The following is a 26,472-nucleotide window of genomic DNA, read 5'->3' as shown; positions in this document are numbered from 1 at the left end:
TTGGGATTGGCCTAGACTACTACTGAGGACGGGAGTCAACCTACCTCCACCACTATCTGTGATACACTCTCAACTCCCTACACTTTTGACAACCTTCTTCATGATACTCCCCCTCAGTAGCTGGGACAAGCAAATGGACTTTTGGGGCTGAAACTAAAATCCCTTCCTCACTGCTCTCCTCCGAGGAGAAGCCCTATGATAGTAGGGCATATCCTAAAAAGGTGATATTCATGGACACAAAACATTTTCTTGAAACAGGCTCATAACAATAATATCCCTTTTTATTTTGTACATACCCAAGAAAAATACACTTAGCAACTTTAGGATCAAACTTGGAGCAATGAGGTCTAAGGATTTAAACAAAACAAGTGCACCCAAAGGTTTTAAGGGGAATAATAAACATGTCCTTGTCTGGACACAGAAGGCTGAATGGTGTTTTCATGTCTAGAACCCATGAAGGAATCCTATTAATAAGGTAAATAGTATTATAGATTTCATCCCCCCAGAAGCGTATGGGAAACATTAGAGTTAAGCATAATGTTTCTGGCTACCTCTAAGATATTTCTATTTTTCCTCTCAGAACTCAATTCTACTGAGGTGTACGGGGTTAGGTGCTCTGATGAATGACCCCTTGATCTAGAAGATATGATGCCAAGGGTTTTGGAAAGTACTCCTTGGCATTATCAGATCTAAGAATTTTTTATCTTGACTTCAAACTAGGTTAGTACCATTTGATGAAAAACCTGGTCCAGAGAACGAACCTCATCTCAAGAGTGTTTAAGGTAAACCCATGAGAGATAGGTATAATCATCAACAAATAACAAAAAATATCTACAACCCCCATGGTAGGAGTATGATATGGCCCCCAAACATCTGTATGCACAATTTCAAAAGGAAGATTGCTTCTTTTATTGCTCAAAGGATAAGTTAATCTACAGTGTTTTGCAAATTCATAGTTTTCACACCTCAGACTAGACATTTGAACTAAAATAAATTTGGAAACATACTCTTCAAAGACCCAAAAGACAAATGACCTAAACAATTATGCCAAACCATAATCTGACTCCAAGACTAAGGCAAACAATTTCCCAATTTCACTCTACTTCCCTTATGGATGTTCAGTCAAGTAGACTCGATTCGTCTCACAGCCAATCCCAATCACCTTCTTTGTTTCCAAATCCTAAAAAACACAACAATTAGGAAAAAAGGCCACTTAATAGTTTTGATTCTTAGTAATACTACTAACTGAAAACAAGTTAACAATAAGCTTAGGAACATGTAAAACTAAGGATAAGGAAATGACATCTGACAGTCTAATGTCTCCCTTGCTAGAAATCGGCACAAGAGAGTCATCAACAATAGATACTTTGTCTTTGATAGAGAATAAACAATAGGTGGTAAACATGGAAGATAAACAGATCATATGTTCTAAAGCACTTGAATCTATTACCTAGAATGGTCTAGTGTTACTTGGGACTGAAGTATGATATGTTGTAGCTCTTGTACCTGTGTGAGCAATGGCTAAGTAGGATGAACAAATGTGGTGGCTGAAGACTGAGATGAGGATCCAAAAATACCAACTTCATTCTCTAGTTGTGTAAATGCAGGCCAGATAGCAGCTAAGGCATCTAAGGATGTGGTCCTTGTGCTAGAAGTAGATGCAGTATCAGTAGTAGTTGCCACATTAGCATTCCCCTTCTTGTTTCTAAGTCTCATTGGCATTAGGTGAGGATGCAACTTCCAACAAGTGTCCCTGGTGTGTTTAGACTTCTTACAATGATCACAAAAAATGTCTCTTTTGTCTTCCTTTTTAATTTCCCTTTCCTTATCCCCTCCAACCTTAAATTTTGTCACTACCAAGACTGCTTTCGTTGTCTAAAATGATAGCATAACCTTCTTCATACTCTCTTCACTATGAACCAATGAGTAGGCTTGAGATAAAGTCACACTTTCCCTAGTGAGAAGTTGTTGTCTTATAATGTCAAAATATGAGTTTAGACCAGCTAAGAACTCAAACATTCTATTTGTTTCAATCAGTTTTCTATATGTTGTTGTATCCCTTTGACTTTCCCATTCAATAGTTTCTAAGTGATCAATTTCATGCCAAAGGGATTTTAGAGTAGCAAAGTACATTAAGGCTGCTTCTCCCCTTGCTTGAGGTTATTCACTTCACACTTCAGCTCATAAGCCCTAGCAACATTAAGTGGTTGGGAATAAGTCTCCTTCATGCTGTCCCAAATCCCCTTGGTTGTTTTTGCACAAAGGTAGTTTCAGCAGATGCGGGGCTGCATAGAATTGCATAGCCAAGTCATTACCAAGTAGTTCTCTTGAACCCACTTTAGATGTGATGTATCATTCTTGGCTAGCTTCTTTGTGTCTCTGGTCACATTGCTTAATTTACCTCTACCTCCAATAGCCATCATTGCTAATTGAGCCCACTCCAAGTAATTGGTTCCATCAAACCTAACAGTAGTAATCTGAAATGAGTCTTCAGTCATGTTATCAGTCCCAAAAAATCCTTCCCCTTGAGTTTTTAACTCACTTTCAAACTTCTTCATTCTAAGAGAGCACTAATAGGCCAAAAACTCCAAGAAGAATACCAAGAAAATGATTTTTTTTCTACTGAAACACTAAAAAAAAATTAGAGAAAACGACCCAGAAAAAAGGGTCTTGACAACTTCTAATCTCGATCAGCTAAACTAAAGGTTGTACCTTTGTCAGAAAAAACTTTGATCGCCACCTAAGTTTGAAACTCTAACACTCCAGTTACCTCCAAGAACCAGGCAATACTACAGAAGTCTTGATCTAAAGAATTCTCATGTAGCCAACTAGATCATGCTCACATGAGAACCCTAGTCATTCTCACCAAGAGCTCTGATACTAACTTGAATAAAAATAAATAGAACAAAACTGTGGTCTGATGTAATTCAAGAAAAGAAAGGAAACACCAAGCTTCAAAGAGAAGAAGAAAGAAAAAGAGAGAAAAAGATAAGAGAGAAAGAAAGAAGGGGTTTGGTTAGATGATTCTGCCACCCCATTACAAATCATATATATCCTTACAAAGGTAGAAGTTACTCTAATACCCCTACTTAAAATAAAAGACTAATAAGCAAACATAAATAAAGTCCATCTGGCCCAGCTATAATAAGAAAGAAAATAAACAAAATAAAAATAAGTGTGGTGCTGGAACCACACACACACACACTAAAAACTATTAGTTATCTCTACATTCACCAATACCAATATACTTCTTAATATAATTATTGCACTTTCATATGTCAGACTTCAGAGCAAATGAACAAGTCCTAAGTATATAACTATTGTCTAACACAACCCCAATTGTTTCAAAAAAAATACCATTGTTGTTAAAATATTGACAGAAGGGCTGAAATGTTCATTTTACCCTTAATTCAAATTGGAACATCTTCCAATTCTTCTTCATCTTCCTCAGTCTGGTCTTCGCCACCCAGGTCTAGGTCTAGTAACCCTACCTCTAATGCTGGCACTACTGGGGTCCCAATAGGTTGTTCAGCGTTGCACCACTTATGATAAGGCATTCTCAATTTGAATATTGTTCTTTGATGGAGTGAGAACCCAAGTTGTTCAGCTTTGTTGGAGTGAGAGCCAAGTGAGTGTCGCTACTCCGCCACTACATCGAGATTGGGAAGGTACAAAGTGTCGGAGAAAATCGAAACCAAGAAGCTTATCCTTGATGTCAAGGATTCGATTCCCTAGTTTGACTTGCAACAGATCGGCGACCATCTCTTTGTGGAGACAGGTAGCGGTCGTTAGATCCTCAAGACCTTCAACAACCTCGTTGAGATTCATTCTGAAGGTGACTCTTCTAACCCAGATGATCTTTCCTTGACCGAGAAAAATCCTAACATCACCAACACCCTTGGCCCCAAGATCTTAAATTGGAATGAAGAGTGGAAGACCTGGCTCGACAACACAGTGGCAGAAGGCCTGGCTCGAATCTTGTTTGTAATAGGGTCTCCTCTGAACCCATGTGATAATTCAATTGGGGATCCGATGACTTTGAGATTGTTTACAGTTTGGTACATCTTGACAAGGAGTTTGTTGGGTATTTGGCAAAGTTGCTATTGATCTGGCGGCTTATGTTGTCACATCCAAAGGTGGAATGGATGTGGTGGATGGATTGCGATGCACACTATTCACTGATATGGCATTTGAAATCCTGCTTTCCAAGTATAATGGATACAACTTGGTTATTTATGGGTATTGCATGATCAAATCAAGGAACCATATCTAAGTATCTCTTAGGAAAGGTGGAGAGGGAGAACAAACAAGGGAAGGGTGGAGGAAGAATGTCACCGCCGTTGCTAGTAAGTTGCGAGGCCCATAGTGATTTTAATCGATAAGGGTGAGTGAGAGAGAAAGTGAGTGAGTGGGAGAGGGACCGGAGGTGGAGGGGTCCATTTTTGCAACTCGAGTTGAGGGGTGGTGATGAAACAAGGGAGAGAGAACGATGGGGAAGAGAGAGAGAGAGAGATAGAGTGAGTAAGCAAGCGGGCGAGCAAGTAAGTGAGTGAGTGAGTGAGGGGCTATCGCTACTGCTGGTTAAGGACCAAGGCAACTTGATTTGTCACTGCTAAAAGTAAGAAGGCAGTGAAGGAGGAGAAGGGAGAGGGAAAGGGACAAATGGTAAAATTGAGTTTCAAAAAAAAAAATTTATGTCACGTGTATGTACAAGTTTTGGTGGAATATTAACAGATGCTTATGTTAAGGGTAGAGTTAATCAATTGTCAAAAACAATAGGGGTAGCATTAGATAATAGCCAAACAATGGAGATGTACTTAGTCAATTGACTAAACCATAAGGGTAGTACTTTTTTTGAAATGTGATTTACATGGTTGTTTTTGAAACTGGCCACCTAGGATAAGCCATATTCACCGAAAGAGACAAGTTGAATGTGGATTGGTTGAAGTCATCCGATATGATATGAAAATGATACTTTTCCCATACCATAGATTTTCCCCTTAAAATAAAAGACTACCATTTTCATGATCCATAGCACCATGTGTGGGCCCTTTATGGCATGTTTATAAATGATATCAAAGAATGGTAATTAATCAGATGCTTGTTTATCAAAATGGAAACACAGAAGTTTCTTCCTGCATCTAAAAGCAACTAGGCAGGAGGCTCAAAGACAGTTTACCAAGAAAAGGGGGAAAAAAAGAGGTTTAACTTAAAAGGCCGTCACAGAAACTTTTCAAAAGTTACTGCAAGTAATTTAGAATTTCATGGCACTTGACAAGTTTTAATTAAATTACAGTCCATCTACAAAAGAATTCACTTTGTTGCTGAATAGTTTTGAGGGAATCATCTGGATTTGCTGAATCCATGGCCTCCACGGAAACCATAACTCCGGTCCATTCAGTAGGGGCGTGACCCTTATCAAAAAGAATGGGATCATGGGATATTTTCTAATCACAGTTCCAAGGCTCTAAGCAGGTATTTTGACAAATGATGCAACCATGACACTGTTTCTACTATCCAGTGTAATGGTAAAACTGCTGGCTGCCATCCCAGCTTCAACTTCAAATATTTTGCTTGTCTAGTAGACTATAACTGAATTCGAGTAGTTTACTAGACCACATGATGATTGTTTTGTCGAATTAATCCATCAAAAGGCATCTTCTGAAGATAATTTGAGGAATTACGTGTGCAGACTGCAGATTTTTCCACTGCTAATTTAATAACTATAAAAAAAATTCCACCCAAAAAGTAAACCAAATAGAACACTGATGAAATATAAATCAGAAAAGCGATTGGTTTCAACAGACACCAACAGTACTAAAAAACAAAACATTTTTAAGAAACTAAAGTCTGGGAAAGAGGACAATGAAACGATTAAGAACTACTAGGAACCATCCCCCGGACAAAACACTCAAGAAGAAGCACCACTTCTTAGAGCTTGAGCCTTCTTAGTTTTTCTTGGAGCCAACTGAGTCTCAGGCTGCAAAAGCAAAATGATCCAACATAAGAAAAAAAAAAACTAAATACAAAGTGTTGTTTTGCTACAGAAAAGCAAAATTACTTCTGAGTCGGTTAATCTATTCACAATCACACAACACAAACCGTCATTTCCATGCCCTAGTTCTTCAGTTTATCCCATAAATATATTTAAATGATAAAATGATACTGATTACCTCCTTCTTCACTGTTTCTTCCTTTTCAGACAAAATCAACTCAATGTGGCAAGGAGAAGACATATAGGCTGTGAAAAAAATAATTAATCACATTTAAGAGCCAGAAGCCAAAACCATAAAAAATAATGTAATATTTTAAAACAAAATTAAAAAAAAAAACTCACGATTAATTCTCCCATGAGCACGGTATGTGCGGCGTCTCTGCTTCTGGGCCTGGTTTACCTGGATGTGTGAAATATACAGCGAATCCACATCCAAACCTTTCACCTGGAAAAAAAATAATGGTATTAAGTATGCTTTAGCATGTATATAGTTTAACTGCAAAAAAATAGAAAAAAGAAAATCAATAACTATCTAGAATCAAGCATACATCAGCATTACTCTCAGCATTCTTAAGCAAATCTAGAATGAATTTGGCAGACTTAACAGGCCAGCGTCCCTGCCCATTTGGATGGCGGTTTTTAGCTTGAGCTGTTCGACCAACACCACCACAGAAGCGTTGGAATGGAATGGCTTGCTTGTGGGCCAACACATCCTCCAAATACCTCTTAGCCTTGGCCAGAGGCAACTTTCTAATTGCATGTGCTGTCTCCCGGGTGTTCTGAGAAAATAAGTATAGGGCATGAGTTCTGTATTTCCAAAACATCCAAGTAAGAAAAAAAAAAAAACAGTAAATGCACAAAGTATGCAATGTACTAATTATACCTTCTTGTACAGTTAAGACAGTTAAGATCCAGTAATTTGAATAATGAACTCAACACATCTTAAGAAAAAATAGAACAATTCTTAATCTTTTTCATATATTAAAAAAAAAAATCATTACAATTTTCTACATTGCCTTCCTCAAAGGAGAATGTTAAGCAAATAAGTATGATAATTAATTGGCACACTAGTTGAACCCCAAATAAAGCATCAAATTGTGTTTATAATGTAACATCATTTACTGAACCTTCTGTCATCAAAACCACTTACAGAGGTTCACCCAATAACAATGTGAACAATTTCCCTGAAGTTTACGAGAGACCTGTTCACATGGGCAACAGGACCCTGCTTTTCATCAGGTGTGGAAACCAATCAAAAGAACCAATGCAAGTTTCAGCATTGCCTCGTTCTAAGAAGAAAGTAACCAAACAAGTATGACAAATTAATTGGCATGCTAGTTGAACCCCAAATAGAAATACAGACTCACAATTCATCAGCAGAGCTAACTAACTCATAAATCCATGTTCCTAGCATAACAAATGTTCATATATAAAAGTTTCAGTCCTTGATCAAATGGTTATAATCGTCCCATTTCATCATTCAAACTTTTGGACTCTATTAACAAAAAGTGTATCTAGTTCATTTTCTACGCAGTACAGCAGATCGGATCATCACCAGGGCAAAGGATCTTGAATCATGCTAGTCCATTAAACCTTATAAGCAAACAAAAAATTAATAGCAATAACAAGTTTTCTCTACAACCCCAAGTACTAAGCCATGAGCCAAATTTCTTTTTCCATTTTCACAAATAACAATGATGATACAGTGTTGAGAACAAAAGTACAAAACCATAATGAAAAAAAAAACGCATTACAATTCGAATCAGCAATTCAACGAAAGCAGAGAGGTAAGAACAACTTCAGATCAACGCACCTTGAAATGAACTCTTAGATCCGAGCCCCTGGCCTTGCAGGCTGCAAAATGAACGCCAGGAAACAAATCAGAGCACGCGAAGCGAAAATAAATCAAAAACACTGTTCGGAGAAAAGCACATAAGAGCAATACATCCAGTGAAATATAGTGTACTGGTAGCAAGAAAGGCGCCAAAAAAAAACCTCAGAAAAAAAAAAAAAAAAGGTTTTTCAGGAGCAACGCAAGGCGACACTGAAAAACCCTAGAATGTTTATGGCACATCCGAACAGTAATTGAAAAGTAACTAAGAATTAGAGAATGACAGCTCTAAAATGCTTACACTTGGTTGGATTGTCCGGCTCCCTGGAATACTTCACCTGAAAGATGGAGAGAAAATATTGGAAACTTTACAGAATAGACGAGGAATCAAAAAGGTAAGACAAAGAAGATAGATGAAATAACGCATAAACCGACACCGACCATGACTGCTCTGCTACAATCTGCAGCCCAGAGGGGTTCGTCCTTCTCCTTCCTCAGAGAGCGGGAGCAATGCGGCGGCTCTACCTCTAGGGGTGTCCACGGTTCGGTTAACCGAACCATGGCCCCTTTTTGTAAATCGAACCGGTAGTTCCGGTTTTTTTATTTTGCCAAACCGAAACCGAACCCGTACAACCGGTTAACCGATCCGCCGGTTTCGGTTTTTGACCGGTTCGATTCTTCGGTTTTTCGGTTTTTTATATTTATAATATATATTATATAAACATATATACAATATTATATTATAAATAATAAATGATATATAATATATTATAAATATTTTAAAAATATATAATATATTTGTAAATAGATCATTATAAATATAATATAAGTATATATTTATATTTAATGAATATATACATTTATATAAAATACATAGAAAATATGTGACATATATTAAAAGTATTTATAAAATATACATATAAATATATATACTGGTCAATTCGGTTAACAGTCGGTTTTTTTATAGGTTAATCGAAAACCGAACCGGTCCTTCTGTTCTTCAAAAATTCCGAACTGAAATTGAACCAACCGATTCGGTTAATCGCATTTTGCGATTCTGTTTTCTCAGTTCGGTTCGATTTTTTAGTTTTTCATGGACACCCCTACCTCTTAGGGCTGAGCAAAAAATCCAAAAAATTGATTAACCGAACCGGTCAGTTCGCTTTTAGTAAACCAATATAGAAAACCGGCGGTTAACCGAACCGACCGATATACATATACTTCTATACATATATATATATATATATATATATATATATATATATATATATATATATATATATATATATATATATATATATATATATATATATATAAAAGACCCCCTGTACTATGGGGTCAGTGACAAAACCCCCTATAATTTAATTTGCAAGAAAGACCCCCTGTACTTTACTTTGTGACAAATACCCCCTTAACTGGCAAGTCAGATGACGAAAGATGTTAAATTACCAAAATACCCTACTAAACTTTTTCTATTTTCTTAATTTTACCATTTTTTCTTAAAACCTAATTACCCAAAACACATTTGATTGTCACCAGAAAAGGAACAAAAAAAATCTAACTTTAAGACCGTTGATATCAGAACACATCTCTAAATTCTGATTTTCTTCATTTGGGTGCTTTCTGTAATGAGAGAGAGTTTCTTGTGTCAGCAAATATGCCATACAAGTGAACGACTCTTCTTGCGGAGGTAGTTCAACATAGGGTTGTCGTCATCTAATACCATTGATCCCTTTGATCCAAAATGCAGATGCAGTCACTTGTATCGACAAGAAGATCAAATCGGGTATCTTTCCAGCTGCCTAGTTCTCTCTAGTATCACGAATAGAACATTTCTCAGGCAACCCACCGTATTTGATCAAAGAGCAATTCTGCAATAGTGAGATGTCTCACGACATTTTGATCAGATGTAGCGGAGAAGAGGGGTTGAAGCATTTGGTGCTATCAGTTTATATTGATAAGAAGAAGGTCATTCGAGTGAAGAGGTGCAATGGAATTTCAGGGAAACCAGACTATTTTTGTTGTAATGGAATGTCATCAAGGAAAGTTCCTCTTCTTGCAACTTTGGACAAATTGATCCAAGATATAAACTCAATGTGCATGTGTGTTTCTTAAGCATAATTCTAAGTTGAGATTATGCGTGTGGCTTCGTAGTAGGGAATACTGAATTCTAACTTTTTTTTGTTGCAGAATTTGGAGCGCGTGATTATTTTTTATGTCGTCAAAGGCATTAGTGCAGAGTCACTTCTTGGATCCTACGTGTTGTCCTCTTTTAGATTCTCAGTACGTTTATGAACCAGGTTCCTAATGGTTCTTGCTTTACGTTTTACGGTTTTAGTGTGGTGATGGGTATCTATGGCGGTTTGGTCGAAGATATCTTTCTCACCATTCAAATAATTAAGAAAAGGGTAATTTGGGGATTTAAAAAATAAAATAGTTAAATAAAAATATTTTTTTAAAGATAACTGACGGAACACTAACGGAAGGGGGTCTTTGTCTAACAACTAAAGTTTAAGGGGTCTTTGTCACAAACACCATAGTACAGGGGTGTCTTTGTAATTTACCTATTTTTTTATTATACATTTATATATATTTTATAATATATTGTAAAAATTAAAAAACTGAAAAATCGATAAACCGAACCCATGGTTAACCAAACCGGTCAACCGATTAATTGACTGGCTTCGATTACCAATTTTCTAAAAACCAGTAGTACCGGTTCAGTTAAAAAAAACGAACCGTGAGCACCCCTACCTCTAGTGAAAAACACCCACTTTTGTGAGATGGGACAAGGTTAGGCCCAACCCAGAAAGATGAAACCTGGGCCTGGACATGCAATCAAGTCCCACCTTGCAAGCCCAAGCCCAACTCAAACAAAGGAAACAGGGTTTGAAAGTTCACACTAGTGAAACCGAGGCCCCGCCCCACCTCAAACGGGATGGGTTTTGCTCTTAAGTGGGGATGGACAGAGATAGGGAAAATATTTTTGCCATGAACCAAGAGATGGGGTTTGCATATAATTCTTTGCCTCGCTCCGAACCTGATGGTAAATTAATAAAATATCACTATATTAAATATTGATTTTAAAATACATCTAAGTTTTTTCCAAATTCTTAAAATCCTAAGGTTCATAATTCTATTTATAAAGTACCTCTAAGTTGTAATAATTCAATTTCTAAAGCACCCCCTAAATTTCCATAATCCTATTTGTAAAATATTCATAAATTACATTATTTTTAAGTGATTGCCTCAGAATGAGGAAAATTCAGAGATTCCCCATCCTCGATGGGGAGTGGTACCCTACCATGCCATCGGGGATGGGACGGGGATGGGGCAAAGTATTTTGACTATAGAGCAAGGATGGGGGCCCACCCCAAACCTGCCCATTGCCACTTCTACAAAGGAGTAGGTTTTGTTGCCACTTCTTCCTATAGTTAGGTATCAATTCACTGCCTCACTAGTAACTCCTCATTCCCTTTATTCTCTTTGGTCTTGACTTATAATAAGATGCTAAAAAAAGTTAATGGTTTTATTTCCTTTTGAAGTTCTTATTTTTTTTTCTGGGTATATTTTGTAATTTTTTTATGATTTCAACTATATCTCATATTATGACTACTTATTTTATAGCTACTTATTGTTGTTTAATTTATTTAGTGTTAAATACTTAAGTACCCCTATGGTTTAGTAAATGGACAAAAACTTATTCTAGTGTTTGAAAAATCACTTAAGGTACCCTTAAGTATTTTAACAATGGACATCGTCATTAAGTATTGATGAAAATGTGAAATGACAAATTTGTCCTTCATTATTTTTTTTAATTTTCAAAATAAAACCCAACTAATAAAAGAATTCAAGAGCTCAAAATAAAACCCAATCGTTTAATACATCATCGTTTATTAGAGAATCCCCACCCACCCAAATGGCTTCCTCCAAGCTTAGAAGTTCTTTCTCCTTCCTAATCTCCTCCTATCATCCCTCACTTTTTCATTCTATTCACCCTATCATCAGCCTCTTTCCCTCCCATTTTTATAGCTACTTATTGTTGTTTAATTTATTTAGTGTTAAATACTTAAGTACCCCTATGGTTTAGTAAATGGACAAAAACTTATCCTAGTGTTTGAAAAATCACTTAAGGTACCCTTAAGTATTTTAACAATGGACATCGTCATTAAGTATTGATGAAAATGTGAAATGACAAATTTGTCCTTCATTATTTTTTTTAATTTTCAAAATAAAACCCAACTAATAAAAGAATTCAAGAGCTCAAAATAAAACCCAATCGTCTAATACATCATCGTTTATTAGAGAATCCCCACCCACCCAAATGGCTTCCTCCAAGCTTAGAAGTTCTTTCTCCTTCCTAATCTCCTCCTATCATCCCTCACTTTTTCATTCTATTCACTCTGCTTAGTCCAATAAATCCCTATTCTTAAGGGAGTCATTATTTGTTTGTTTTAGTCTTACCATGTTTCTAGGAGTTGTTAGACATGGGTTGCTTAATTCTTGTTCAGTTTGTTATGTAAGGCTATTTAAATAGCCAATGTTGTTCTCAGTCAGAATAAGAGAATTCTTTCTCCTCAATATCTCTCTTCTCTTTTCTAACATTTCTTAGTTCTTAACACTTGACTCGAGTGGGCAATGGGTGAAAACTAATTTTGAAGGATAAAATAAATTTATAATAAGGTGCGGTTATTTGATGAGGTATTCCAGCATTTGGGAGTTACTATGGGGTGGCCATGGTAACACTTGTATTCAAGTATATGAAACTAGTGCTTTATGGCTTTCCATAGGCTAATGTAAACCTTGAATTGTGTGAATCATGGTTTTCAAAATCGGATCGGACTGGAAAAACCGGGAACCAGTTAGGTGATTGGTTCTGTTTTTCTCCAAAACTGGATTTTTGCCAAAAAAACGTTGATTTGATCAATAAACTGCTGACTCGAGTGGTTGAACCATTCGAACCATTCAACAGTTTTGACCATTTTTTTTTTATTTTTTATTTTTTCCAGACCAATTCATTGTCCAAGTTGGTTTTAAAAACCTTGGTTTGTATTATTGATGTGTGATGAAATCTGTATCTTCGTTCTTTCTTCAACTTACTCTCACGGGCCCTGTGATCTATTACCGTTGTTCTTTGGTGATGTTTATTTTGTTCGTTCAAAGTCATTATTTGAGAAATATAAAGAAAAGAATAGGATCAAATACCGAAGAGCCTTTTTATGATATTGATATGAAATAAAATTTTTAGCCCCTATTAACCTCCAACCTGTAAAGCCCTATGGTTATAGCGCCTGTAATGCAGCCTATTCTACTAGAAAGTTAAATGTGAAAGAGCATCTCGCCAATATCATATTCATCTAAGGTTTTGGAATACATTGTGGTTGGGTTTTATTTTAAAAATTTAAAGAAAAATCGACCATAAAAAGATAGTTTTGAAATTAAAAGAATATTTAAGTGATGTGACATTAAATGCGAACTAATTGTAACAGCGTGTAGGGAAGGATTTTGACTATTCTCAAAAAACTTAAGGGTCCTTAAGTAAGTTTTCAAACAATAGGGTAAGCTTTTGTATATTTGCTAAATTATATGGGTACTTTAAGTACTAGTAAGTCTTGTGACAATTCTATATGATAATAATGATATTAATAATACATCCAAAATTTTCTATGAATTTATGTATTTTTTTTATTGGTTGATTGATGTGGATTGTAAAATCTAAATCTGATTACATAAATACCTCATGCAAATATGTGATAATCAGATCAAACTATAAAGTTTCAGGTATCATTGACATGCCTACCTACTTGGTTAGAATCTTCCTTTTATATATAGTGTTTTATCTTTTTTGTGTATCATTTTTTTTTCTTTTATTCATTTATAAAAAAAAAATGTAAGATTTAAATAGAGGAAATTGAATGAGGTGAAAAGTAATAGTTTAATTTACAATTTAAACCTTACAATTAAATAGGGAGTAAATTCAAAATTATGTATTTTTAGGGGGTGTTCTGTAATGTGAATGTGAAATTGATGGGTGTGGTCCACACCACATCCTATGGCAGGGACCAATCCACACCACACCACAGTCCACAGATGTTCTGAACCAAGGTTTTAAAAACTGACCCGAAAACGGAACTGTTTTGGCTACTAGTTTCTGGGTCAGTGTTTCAACTATCCGGGTTGAATGGTTCGAACGGTTTGCATTAGGGCAAAATAGCAAATAGTTATATATACTTATATATGAGAAAAGAGAAGTGGAGAAGAGAGTTTTTTTCGGTTGGGAAAGAAGAAAAGAAGGAAAGAAAGAGGGAAAGAGGGAAGAGGAAGGAAGAGGAGGAGAATGATTTGATGTTCACCGGCGACGACGATGGCGATGACGAGATGGAGATGGTGGTACCAACACGGGTGACAGATTTGAGATCTGAGATACGAGTTCTCGAATCTCAGATCTTAGATATTTTTTTCATTTTTTTCTCAGATCTCATATTTCATATCTGAGAAAAAATGAAACTTCTTCTCATATCTCTACAACTTCTTCTTCTTCTTCTTCTTCTTCTTCTTCTTCTTCTTCTTCTCTTTGGATATTAGATCTCAGACTCAGAGAGTTAGAGTTTCTCCCCTTTCTTAAACCGCGAACCATTGTCTGGGTCATTTTTCATTTTTTCTCAGATCTCAGATTTCAGATCTGAGAAAAAAATGAAACTTCTTCTCATATCTCTACAACTTTTTCTTCTTCTTCTTCTTCTTCTTCTTCTCTATGGATATCAGATCTCAGACTCAGGGAGTCAGAGTTTCTCCCCTTTCTTAAACTATGAACCGCTATTCGGTTCAAACGAATCGACTGTTCGACCATCCGGGTCAGCGGTTTTTTGATGAAGTAAATGGTTTTTTACCCAAGAACGAGTCAGGGGTGAAACAGAACTGGTTGCTTGGACGGTTTCCAGGCCAAAGGGTCCGACTGTCCGGGTCATTGACAGTTCAAAAACATTATTCTGAACTATGGACAAACTATGTGGACAGGACAAATCCACACCCACAGTGGCGTTTTGTAGGCATGATGCGGACTAGTCCACACCACACTTTTTGATTCCATAAATATCATATACATTTTATGAATCATAAATATCTAATTTTTGCATTTTATATGATAACTATTTAAAAAAATGCAACAATGAATTAATATTAACCAATAAATATTAATTTTTATAAAAATAATAGTGAAATAATTAATATTTTATTGACAAAAATATTAAAAAATAATATTTAAACAATTGATAAAACAATTTTTTGCAAGATAAGCATAGCATCAAACAATTTACACAAACTAATAGTTTGTTGATTCTTGTACTACTTGTAAGACAAGCATAACATCAAAAGGGAAACACAGAGAAAACCAATATAATGATCAACTGTTCAGGATTTAGCATCAAGAGGGAAACACAGAGAAAACCAATATAATGATCAACTGTTCAGGATTTAGCATCAAGAGGGAAACACAATACTAGGATTTTCGGATGCAGATCTAACATTTGTCAAGAACAAGATGTGAACACTTGAAACATAACTGAACAGAGAGAAAGAAAGAAAGAAACTTACATTGGTAGGTGGACTGATGGAGGAGAGTTGCAACGGTGGAGAGCTTCAGCAGGCAATGGAGACCTCCAATGGTAAAATGTGAAGTAGACGCAATAGGGTTTCAGCCTTTTCAGGGAGAGTGTGAAGCAGGGGATCAAAGAATAGACTGTAGGTGGGCTCTAACCACAAGTTTTTGCCATTGCCACTAAATTGAGGTGTGGACAGGACCGGTCCCGTCCACAGCCAACTGAATAGGTGTTCATCTTGTAGACCAGACCAAAATGGTCCTGTCCACGAGATGAACACCACCTTAGTCAAAAGAAAGTTCCACAATCTTATTCATATTTTTAATACTAGTGTAAATATAGAATTATTTCAAAATTTTCTATAATTTTTTTTGTATTTTTGCGTGTAAAAATAATTTTAATATGTTTTACTGACTTCTTGTTTAATATGAAAAATAAATGATATTATAGATGTGCTTGAATGCTTTTTTTTTTGCAAAATTTATGTGTTTTTTCATTTTGTATTTTTATATTTTCTTTTTTTTTTATTATTTATTTTTATATTAAAGGATAACACACATTTAACCCAAATGCTTGAACTATTTATTATTAATTTTTACATTTCATTTTTGGCTAGTTCTAAATTATGTATTTCATTTTCATTATTAATAAAAATAATTCTTGTTTGTTACACTTATTTTTTTAATTTGATTAATAAAATATTATAAATGTGTCTAATTGTTCTACATTTTTTTTTTGTAATTTTATATATTATATCTATTTGAAAAATTTTATTACCCCACTATAGACCTGGCAAAAAGTTGACCCAACCTGTGAACCCGACCCAACCCAACCAAAAAACAAGGGTAATGTCTCATATTTAGCTACCTAAATTTGAGGATGACTTGACCCTACCCAACCAAGAAAAAATTGTGTTGGGTTGGGTCATGGGTCAACATTTTAACTTAATTATCAGGTCTAATTAGGACTTTACTCTTTGAATTGTTGAATTCTCAAGTTTTTTATTTTTTTTTAGAATTTTAAGGTTAATTCCTTTTAAATTTTGGAATTTATCATGTATTTTTCTTTATTTTGAAATTATAGTTATTTTTAAGGATAACCCAAATTAACTCGTGGGTCAACCCTAACCTGAACATTTAGGGTTATTGTATAGCATTTGCTAACCCAACCCGAAAGGTCTTGACCTGACCCACCCAACACAATTGCCAAATCTACCCAATGATGACTTCATAGGTTGATCAATTTGATTTGGAGGGTTGAATTGATTAGACACCACTTGGATAAAGAATGGTTTCGTTTCTTAGGCAGTTTTAAAATATATGGGGTTGTATTGTTAAAAATGATGACATAGATCTAATTAATAGCATTTATTGGTGAAAAATAACTTAAAAATATAGTATTTGATAAGAAAAAATGGGATTTAATATCTTAAGTATAAGACTTAATGAGAGGGGATTAAATGAAGTGGAAAATAATAATTGAAGTTACACTTTCAACCCTTACAATTAGAGATGGATTAAAATAAGGGCATTTTAGTAGCCATCAAAGTTGGCATTGAAACTATAATAAAATATCTTTTATACCTTTCTCAAACAAAGAGGGTAATTTTAGTCCAAAAAATGTTTCACACTATATCCACATTTAATATATATATATATATATATATACTAGTGGGGATTTGGTAAGTGAAGGCTAAATAATAGAAAGGGTCATTTGGTAAAATGCCCCTTATAGTTTCATGGATTTACTAAAATTTACCCTATAGTTTGTATTTTACTAAAACACCACTTGTAATTTACTATGGATTTAATCAATCTTCCATTAGATGACAGTGGAAAATGATAGTGTCGACCCTATCATTTAGGAGAGATAATTTAGGAGAGAAACTCTTTACTAAATTATAAATAATTTTTTAGATAAATAAGAATTAGAGCTAATTTAGAAGATAAATAAGAATTAGAGATAATTTTGTCGAAACTGGGGGATAGTGAGAGAGGTAGTTTAGGAGAAATTTTAGGAGAAAAGATTATTTAGGTTATTGGGAAAGTGCATCTCATTGGTTGTTTAAAAAATGACATGGAATAAAATAATAATAAATTCAAAAAAAAAATTTTCTTGACCGCTTTGTTTTAATATATATATAGGATATGCTATTTGTTTATAGGATACTTATCTGGTGGCTCCATATATTTGCAACTCATATAATTAAGTCATATGTTTTCCAAAATGACATCATTCCATCGCTTAAATTAGCTATTTTCTTTGAATTCTTTAGTCCTTGCTTTAATAGTAGTTTGAATGAAGCACTTGGGTTTTAATCTAATATTTAGTAATGCATGTAGATGTTGCATTTTCCTACCTCCTAGCTTAAACTCTCTATTAGTCTGTTCTCCCCAAATATAAGTTAACTATTTTGAAAGGAGATTATTTAATAATGATGAAAAAAAATTGCTTCAACAAGAATCATTTTTTTGTCTCAAAGAGCCATCTTTAAGGCTGCGTTTGGAAACAATGCAACTATGTGTGAATGCAAATATGTCGAATGTAAAATGATTCATATAAATTGCAAAGTTGAGTTAGTTTTGCATTGACAAATTTACCTTCTTACCAAATAGACGTTTAGCTGTAATGGATGCAAACACGAATTCCAATAAAGTATATGCTTTTTTTATCAAAAGCCTACTTGAATGCAAATTTACTTCTTTTTTATTGATGTACTTTTACATCTTATTTTCAATGTAAATATGCATTTGTCTGTCATTTGTCAATGCAAAAAATGTAATGTTGCCAAACACAGGCAAAAGTGAACTAGAGTGCAAATTTACCATGAACCGGGATTTACACTCCATTTACATCATTTCCAAATGCAGCCTAAGGCTCCATTTGGAAGGAGTACAAATACAAATATGTAGAGTGCAAAACCTTGTATTTTGTATTATTTTGTATGTATTTGTACTCCTTCCAAATAAAACCTAAGTAGCCAAAAAACTGTTGTCTAGGTAGAACAGGTCAATGGTTCAACCACTCAAGTTAGAGGGTCATTGACCAAATCAACGACTTTTGACAAAATAATGGTTTGGTGATCAAACAAAACTGATACCCTGACCAGTTTCCGACTGAAAAATCTAATTGTTTGGGTCAACCATGGTTCAAAAACCAAGAGTAGGGGTTTGAAATCAGAATTGGAATACTTGTTTGGTTAGGATAGAATGGAATTCCAATTTCCATTCTTTGCGGAATGGCATTCCCTTGTTTGAGGGAATGACCATTTCAGCCTCCTCCCTTGGGAATGAGAATCCCATTCCAGCTGGCCGAAAAAACAAGGACAAGTGACTTAAAAAATCAACCCTCTTTGGGAGTGTGCATATCTTATCCAATGGAGTTCCAATTCCCATATGAACGAACCAAACAGACGGGGAATAGGTGATTTTGATTCCTACTCCATGGGATCTTGAGGCCGACCACCAACCAAACAGATCCTTAGTTGAGTACAACTATAATGCTTTCTGCTCTCTGTATGCGGAATGACTGTCAATTATGCGGAATTTTGTTTCAAGACATTCGGTGACAGAGTGAAGAATTGGATGGCAATTAACGAGCCAAAAGTGACTGCTGCTGTTGGGTATGATAGTGGGGTCATGGCTCGTGGAAGGTGTTCCAAAGCTTATGGAAACTGTACAGCTAGGAATTTTGGAATAGAACCTTACATTGTGGCCCATAATCTGTTATTGTCTCATGCAGCTGTATTTCAGAGATACTGTGACTGGTTTTTAAAACCGACTTGGTGACTGAACTGGTAAAGGGTCCGGTTATCGGGTCAAATGGTCTGATCGTTTGAATTAAATGTTTAGCTCGTTCTGATAAAAAAAATTAAAAATAGTTAAAATCGTTCGAATGATTAATCGCTCGGTTCAGCGATTCGTTGACTAAAATCAACGGTTTTGGAGAAAATCGAACAGTCACCTGACCAGTTCCCAATTTTTTCGGTCCGACTGTCCAGTCCAGTCCGGTTTTGAAAACCATGACCGTGACAAGTATCAGGTGAGGTGATTAGAACCACATTTGTTATTTATATGTATATAGGCACACCAAGAAGGGAGGATTGCAATTGTGTTGGATTTTGTTTGGTATGAACCATTTACCAGAGCAAAAGCTGATCAATTTGCAGCCCAAAGAGCAAAGGTAACAGAATTGAATTACTCAAATGGTCATCATTTAGGGCCTGTTTGGCTCGTGGGAATAGGGGTCTGGAATCGAAATCAGAATGGGCTATTCCAATTCCAACTGTTTGGTTGGGCGGAATCGGAATCTCATTATCATTCCTGCTGGAATGACATTTCCCCATTTGCGGGAATGACTATTCCCTGCCCTTCCCTTGGGAATGAAATCCTATTCCTGCTAATTCCCATTCCCATTCCTGTCTCAACCAAACAGATTATGGGAATGGACCATTCCGATTCCAATTCTAGGGTCCGTTTGGTTCATAGTTGGAATTGGAATCAGAATTAAAATCGAAATCCTCCGGAATCGGAAGTGGAATAGTCCATTCCCATAATCTATTTGGTTCAGACAAGAATGAGAATGGGAATTAAAATCAGTAGGAATGAGATTCCATTCCCAAGAGAGGGGCAGGGAATGGCCATTCCCTCAAATGGGAGAATGGCATTCCAAAAGGAATGGGAATGGGATTCTGATTCCGTCCAACCAAACAGTTGGAATCGGAATAGCCCATTCCGATTCCGATTCCAGATCCCTATTCCTGCAAACGGACCCCTAAAGGATTTCAATTCCAATTCTAGCTGCAAACCAAACGAACCCTTAATAATGTTTCGGCCAGAACGGAACTTTGTTAGGGCATGCCATGTGCTGTTTGATATTCTTTTGGGTTTACTGCAGGTTTCTTCATCCCATTGTATTGTGGTGAGTACTCAAAGACAATGCAGGATATCGTTGGGAAGAGGCTTCCCAAATTTACAAAAGAAGAGGTTAAAATAGTGATGGGTTCTAGATTTTCTGGGCTTCAACCACTACAGTACAGGCTACGTGTATGACCAGCGTCAAACAAACAAGCAAACCCCACGCTATCAGAATGACTGGAATGCTGGAATTTCTTGTATTATCTCTTCTTTCCATACTATTTCCCCCCTTTTGTTCTGAGAGAATTACTTCTCTCACTGATCCATGATTCTGTGTAAACCTTGCAGTTTTCAAAAGGGAGCTAGCAATTGGTCCAACTAATTTAGTTGGATATAATGATGATTTGGGTCTTCCAAGGCAGCCACATTATCTTCTGATGATGGAGGCCCATCCCAAGGCCCATCTCACCCCTAGGGGCGGCAGCTCCTAGGATAAGGACAAGAGTCCAAGATAAGTTAAGAGATCAAGAATTCAAGACTCATCCAGAATTAAAAGAATCCAAGACTCATCAAGAATTCAAAGAATCCAAGACTCATCAAGAATTCAAGAATTCTAGATAATCCAATATTCATGCATGGATAAGATCAAGGGAGATTGGACGGGGGAGATCAAGTCAAGCAGAGTTCGATCCTATCTACAAGTTTGAGATGTTTAGATCAAATCTAATTCATACTTTAGATTTTCAGAATTTCTTCAAGTTCTCTTCTTCCTATTTTCGCTACCTTTTTCTCTCTCCTAGAGAAATCGGTGTTTTTCGCAAAGTGCTAGCGAACGCCCGGTGCTTGCATAGCCAGCTCTGGTTCTCATTGCTTCCACGCTGCGTCAAGTGGTATCAGAGCAGGGAATTCGCCCAGTCATGTCCAACCCAGACGGTAGCAGTCACAACCCACCCCGTGACGGAGATCAGGGGTTCCCAGTTGTTTGGAGAGCAATCGAAGAACAGCGTACAACCACACATGACATCGAACGACAGTTGGCAGAGGTGACTGAACAACTGCAAACCTTGTTACGGGAGGTTGTCCCACGAATCCGGGAACATCCACAGCAGATCGCAGGAGACGACCACGACAGACCACCCGTCGCTACTGCGTCCCGACGTCAAGTTCTTGACGACGACAGTGATGACGATTTCGAATTTGATGGTGCTCCAGCTCTTCCCGGGAACGACAGAAATGGTAAAAATTGGCACAATCAAGGTAATTTCAACCCCCGTAGGAATAATGATGAATTTAAACTCAAGGTAGATATTCCTACTTTTAGTGGAGATCTTGGTATAGAGGGACTTCTGGATTGGATCACAGAAGTCGATAGGTTCTTTGATTACATGGAAATACCAGAGGAACGAAGGGTAAAATTAGTAGCTTTCCGATTAAAGGGAGGCGCATCTGTTTGGTGGGAACGGATGAGAGAGACCCGGATGAGAGAAGGAAGGGGTCATGTTCGAACCTGGAGGCGCATGAAACAATTAATCAGAGGTAGATTTTTACCTCCTGACTATGAACAATATATGTTTGAATCTTAACAGAGGTGTGCACAGGGTTCTCGTAGTGTTAATGAATATACATCTGAATTTTTGAGATTAGCTGAAAGAAATCAATTATCTGAAGGTGATAACCAGCAGGCAACCCGTTATCTAAGCGGTTTAAGACCATCTATCAGAGATAAAATTGGTGTACAAATGGTTCTTAGTGTGCAGGAAGCAAGGAACCTAGCCTTGAAAGAAAAATTAATGTTCCAGGACAAGGCACACAATGATAATTATCACCGATACAGTGGGAGCGACAACAGACCGGCAACTGTCGACAAGAACAAATCAGTTCCAGCAGTACAACCTTCTCACCCGGCAAGTACAAGTAACGCCGGTAAGGCTACTACAGGAGGACATACTCGAGGTAATCCTTCCAACCCTCCTAAACTCAGTAACCCTTATGCAAGGCTTGCTCCTATTAAATGTTTTAAATGTAATGAGGTTGGACATAGATCCAGTGACAGCCCCAGGAGGAAGGCAGTTAATATGGTAGAAAGGGAAGAGGAAGAAGATATTGAGGAAGAAGTATATTGTGGACCTGATGGGGAGGATGAAGAGGGTCCATATGAACATGAGGAGTATACTTGTGTGGTAAGAAAATTAATGTTGTCCCAGAAAAATAATGATACTTCTCAAAGGCACAGATTATTTCGTACCAGATGTACTGTCAAGGGAAAATTATTTAATTTAATTATTGACAGTGGTAGTCAGGAAAATATTATTTGCAAGGATGTCATTCAACAATTACAACTGATTCCTGAAAAACATCCCAACCCATACACAATTGGGTGGATCAAGGAAGGAGGCGACGTACGAGTGGAAGAATGCTGCAATGTACCTTTTTCAATTGGTAAGTACCATGATGAAGCATATTGTGATATTGTAGATATGGATGCTTGCCATATTTTGTTAGGGAGGCCTTGGCAATTTTATACAGATGCAAGGCACATGGGTAGGAAGAATACCTACCAACTTGAAAAAGAAGGTACACGTTATACTTTGTTACCCATAGTAGAAAAAAATATTACAAATACTCCAAAGGCACATGAGAAAAATTTCCTTACCATCACCCATCATCATGCTGAATTTGTTAAAGAATGTAAGGATACTCATGAGATACATTTGTTAGTAGTAAAAGGAGAAGATGTTAATGATGAAAATACAATTCCAGCTGAAATACAGGGACTACTGGATGAATTTAATGATGTAGTTCCAAAGGAGTTACCAAATGAACTCCCTCCCATGAGAGATATACAACACCATATTGATTTTGTCCCAGGTGCTAATCTACCTAACCTCCCACATTACAGGATGAGTCCTAAGGATAATGAAATTTTACGAGAAAAGGTAGAAGAATTATTAAAAAAGGAGCACATTCAAATCAGCATGAGTCCTTGTGCAGTACCTGCCTTATTAACACCTAAGAAGGATGGCAGTTGGAGAATGTGTGTCGACAGTAGGGCCATTAACAAGATCACCATTGGGTACAAATTCCTCATTCCTAGGCTGGACGACATGCTGGACCAATTAAGCGGAGCTGTAGTTTTCTCAAAAATAGATCTCAGGAGTGGATATCATCAAATCAGGATCCGTCCCGGAGATGAAGACTTCCAACAGGTATGGGAGAAATGTGTGAATAAGCAGTCAGCAGAAGACTTCTTTATTTATGATGAGTTCCTTATGAAAGGGGAGCAGCTGTGTATCCCTTGCACCTCCCTCCACGAAAAGATCATCAGGGATTTGCATGGGGGTGGACTAGCAGGACATTCGGGAAGGGACACAACAATAGAATCTGTTAAGGGGTGATATTATTGACCAAAATTGAGAAGGGACGTGTCTACCATCGTAAGAAGGTGCTATGTTTGTCAGACAACTAAGGGACAAACCCAGAACACAGGTCTCTACATGCCCCTACCCGTTCCTACTGCTATATGGGAAGACTTGTCCATGGATTTTGTGCTAGGCTTGCCAAAGACCTAGAGGAACATGGACTCCGTCTTCGTGGTGGTTGATAAGTTCTCAAAAATGGCTCACTTCCTCCCATGCAAGAAAACAACAGATGCATCCACAACAGCCAAATTATTTTTCAGAGAGATTGTTCGCTTACATGGGGTACCCAAGACCATCACTTCAGATCGTGACACACGGTTCCTCAGTCACTTTTGGATGACCCTGTGGAGGTTGTTTGATTCATCACTTAATTTCAGCAGTACAGCCCATCCGCAGACAGATGGACAAACAGAAGTGGTAAATCGAACCTTAGGGAATTTAATTCGCAGCATATGCCGGGAATGGCCGAAACAGTGGGACTTCGCCATAGCCCAGGCTGAGTTCGCCTATAACAATGCAGTGCAAAGTTCTACAGGCAGATCCCCATTCTCCATCGTGTACATGAAGGTCCCTAACCATGCGCTGGATCTAGTGAAACTACCCAAGGTACCCAGTGCCAGTATCTCAGCAGAACAGATGGCAGAACAAATCCAGTCCGTCCAAAACGCCGTGAAGCAGAAGCTAGAGCAATCCAACACCAAGTACAAGATGGCCGCAGATAAACACCGCCGACCTCAAGTGTTTGATGTAGGTGATGAGGTTATGGTCTTCTTAAGGAAGGAAAGAATTCCCATAGGTACCTACAGCAAGTTGAAGCCTCGGAAGTACGGTCCATACAAGATCGTGAAGAAGATTAATGATAATGCCTATATAGTGGACCTACCAGATCATATGGGTATATCCAAGACCTTCAACGTTGCTGACCTTCACTGGTACCTGCCAGAGATAACACTTGCCTATCCTCATCACGACTCGGGGTCGAGTTCTCTCCAAGTGGGGGAGAATGATGGAGGCCCATCCCAAGGCCCATCTCACCCCTAGGGGCGGCAGCTCCTAGGATAAGGACAAGAGTCCAAGATAAGTCAAGAGATCAAGAATTCAAGACTCATCCAGAATTCAAAGAATCCAAGACTCATCAAGAATTCAAGAATTCTAGATAATCCAAGATTCATGCATGGATAAGATCAAGGGAGATCGGACGGGGGAGATCAAGTCAAGCAGAGTTCGATCCTATCTACAAGTTTGAGATGTTTAGATCAAATCTAATTCATTTTCCTAGTTCTTTTATAATTTCTCAATGTATTATAAATACTGCTATTTCGCAGAATTATTAATTAATTCATATTTCATATTTTCAGAATTTCTTCAAGTTCTCTTCTTCCTATTTTCGCTACCTTTTTCTCTCTCCTAGAGAAATCGGTGTTTTTCGCTAAGTGCTAGCGAACGCCCGGTGCTTGCATAGCCAGCTCCGGTTCTTATTACTTCCACGCTGCGTCATCTGAATATCCTATATAATTTTGTTTGTGGTCCTAAGGATCTTAATTTATTTTTAATTTAATTAGGTTATAGCTTGGTTAATGTTTCTTTTTGTTTTAGTTTAATAAAGGCATCATTTTCAATTAATTTGATCATTTGTGCATCTTACAGGCAAATTCTATTTGGCTTTATGATGTGCCATGGGGTTGAGCATTATGGGAATCTGACTGTGATTATAGATGAAAATGGTATGATATATCATATATGAAGCATCATGTTAGTATAGAGATTAGCATTTAGACCAGCAAGGATGGTATCTAAATTTCCATCCCTGCCCATTTTATCAGTTGTCCACTTGTCCTTACAGCTTTGTCCTTATATGGGGCTTGGCTAAACCTATGAGGAGAAGAGTCATTTGGGCTCCATGAGAAAACCGTCTCCTTATTTCTCATGGAGATTGGTGGTTGAGATTGGATGTTTTAGAAAAGCCACTGATCTTACTTTTCAACAAAAGGACTGATAAAAGAAGAACATGTTGAAGCTTTTTTTGAAAGTTGGCTCCCTTTAGCCTGATAAGATAGAAGAGTCCCCACCTTACCCATTATCAGAATCTACTCCATTAATCGTGGTTTCACTGAGTCATCCAGAACCTTCCTAGATTTCATTCTTGGCCATCTGGGCCCACCATTAATCCTCTGAACTTTGAAGTATGAAGGCAGCTTGAATGTCATTACCAGTGACATTAGACTATTAGAGAAGTAAATTTATATCATGGATCGGGCCCACAAGACAATACCTTAGCAGTTTACGTGTCAAATCTTCATAGGATTTAGGCCCATTATCAGATGGGCCCATGTAAGGGGATAGATGGGCCAGGAATCAGATTGAACAGATAGATGATCATCACAACTGTCTCATTCAGGGTCTCTCTGTGAGAGCGGTGGAAAACTTAGAAGATTAAAAATATGTAAATTTAATCATATTGATTTTTGATGTTAGGCAATCTTTCATGTGGGACAGTCATAGTGGTTAGTCCAAATTCTTTGAACATGGGAAGTGGTTGAGATTGGATCTCTACAAGTGATGTACACAACACTTCAAGATTGGATGTTTTAGAAAAGCCAATACATTGGAAGAAATGTATGGTTTACTTTTGCCTCTTTTGATTGTGTGATAGTGCTGCAAGTCGGGCTGGTTTAGGTTGGATTGAAGCCGGCCCTAGCTCAATTCTAAGTTTTAAACCCCCAATCCCAATCTTAACCCAATTTGACTTTCAACCTGATTTACCTAATTCAAC

General features: G+C 37.0%; 1 protein-coding gene and 1 non-coding gene across 2 annotated transcripts; both read right to left on the bottom strand.

Moving 5' to 3' along the window:
• Positions 1 to 5,749: 5,749 nt before the first annotated feature.
• Positions 5,750 to 8,394, bottom strand: LOC148846017 (large ribosomal subunit protein uL22y-like). The gene is made up of 7 exons (XM_088953213.1): positions 8,268 to 8,394; positions 8,128 to 8,164; positions 7,809 to 7,849; positions 6,544 to 6,774; positions 6,338 to 6,440; positions 6,174 to 6,241; positions 5,750 to 5,980 (listed from the first exon to the last, which is right to left on the bottom strand). Exons 1-7 carry the CDS (start codon positions 8,385 to 8,387, stop codon positions 5,912 to 5,914), a joined length of 669 nt encoding a protein of 222 aa, XP_088809339.1. The 5' UTR covers positions 8,388 to 8,394; the 3' UTR covers positions 5,750 to 5,911.
• Positions 7,100 to 7,230, bottom strand: LOC148846018 (small nucleolar RNA snoR74). The gene has a single exon (XR_016102766.1). It is a non-coding gene; the product is annotated as a small nucleolar RNA snoR74 (small nucleolar RNA).
• Positions 8,395 to 26,472: the final 18,078 nt, after the last annotated feature.

Source organism: Nelumbo lutea, chromosome 7 (assembly GCF_056320005.1).
Source record: "Nelumbo lutea isolate HS-2025 chromosome 7, American lotus-T2T, whole genome shotgun sequence".
Taxonomy (NCBI): domain Eukaryota; kingdom Viridiplantae; phylum Streptophyta; class Magnoliopsida; order Proteales; family Nelumbonaceae; genus Nelumbo; species Nelumbo lutea.
This window is presented reverse-complemented; position numbering and strand designations above follow the sequence as displayed.

What these genes read in the sequence shown, in the direction of transcription:
- LOC148846017 (XM_088953213.1), bottom strand. Translation starts at nt 8,387, where the DNA reads ATGGTTCGGTTAACCGAACCGTGGACACCCCTAGAGGTAGAGCCGCCG. An exon ending in GCCGGACAATCCAACCAAGT is followed by an intron (nt 7,850 to 8,127) that starts GTAAGCATTTTA and finishes TTCATTTTGCAG; the next exon opens with CCTGCAAGGCCAGGGGCTCG. An exon ending in ATGCTGAGAGTAATGCTGAT is followed by an intron (nt 6,441 to 6,543) that starts GTATGCTTGATT and finishes TTTTTTTTCCAG; the next exon opens with GTGAAAGGTTTGGATGTGGA.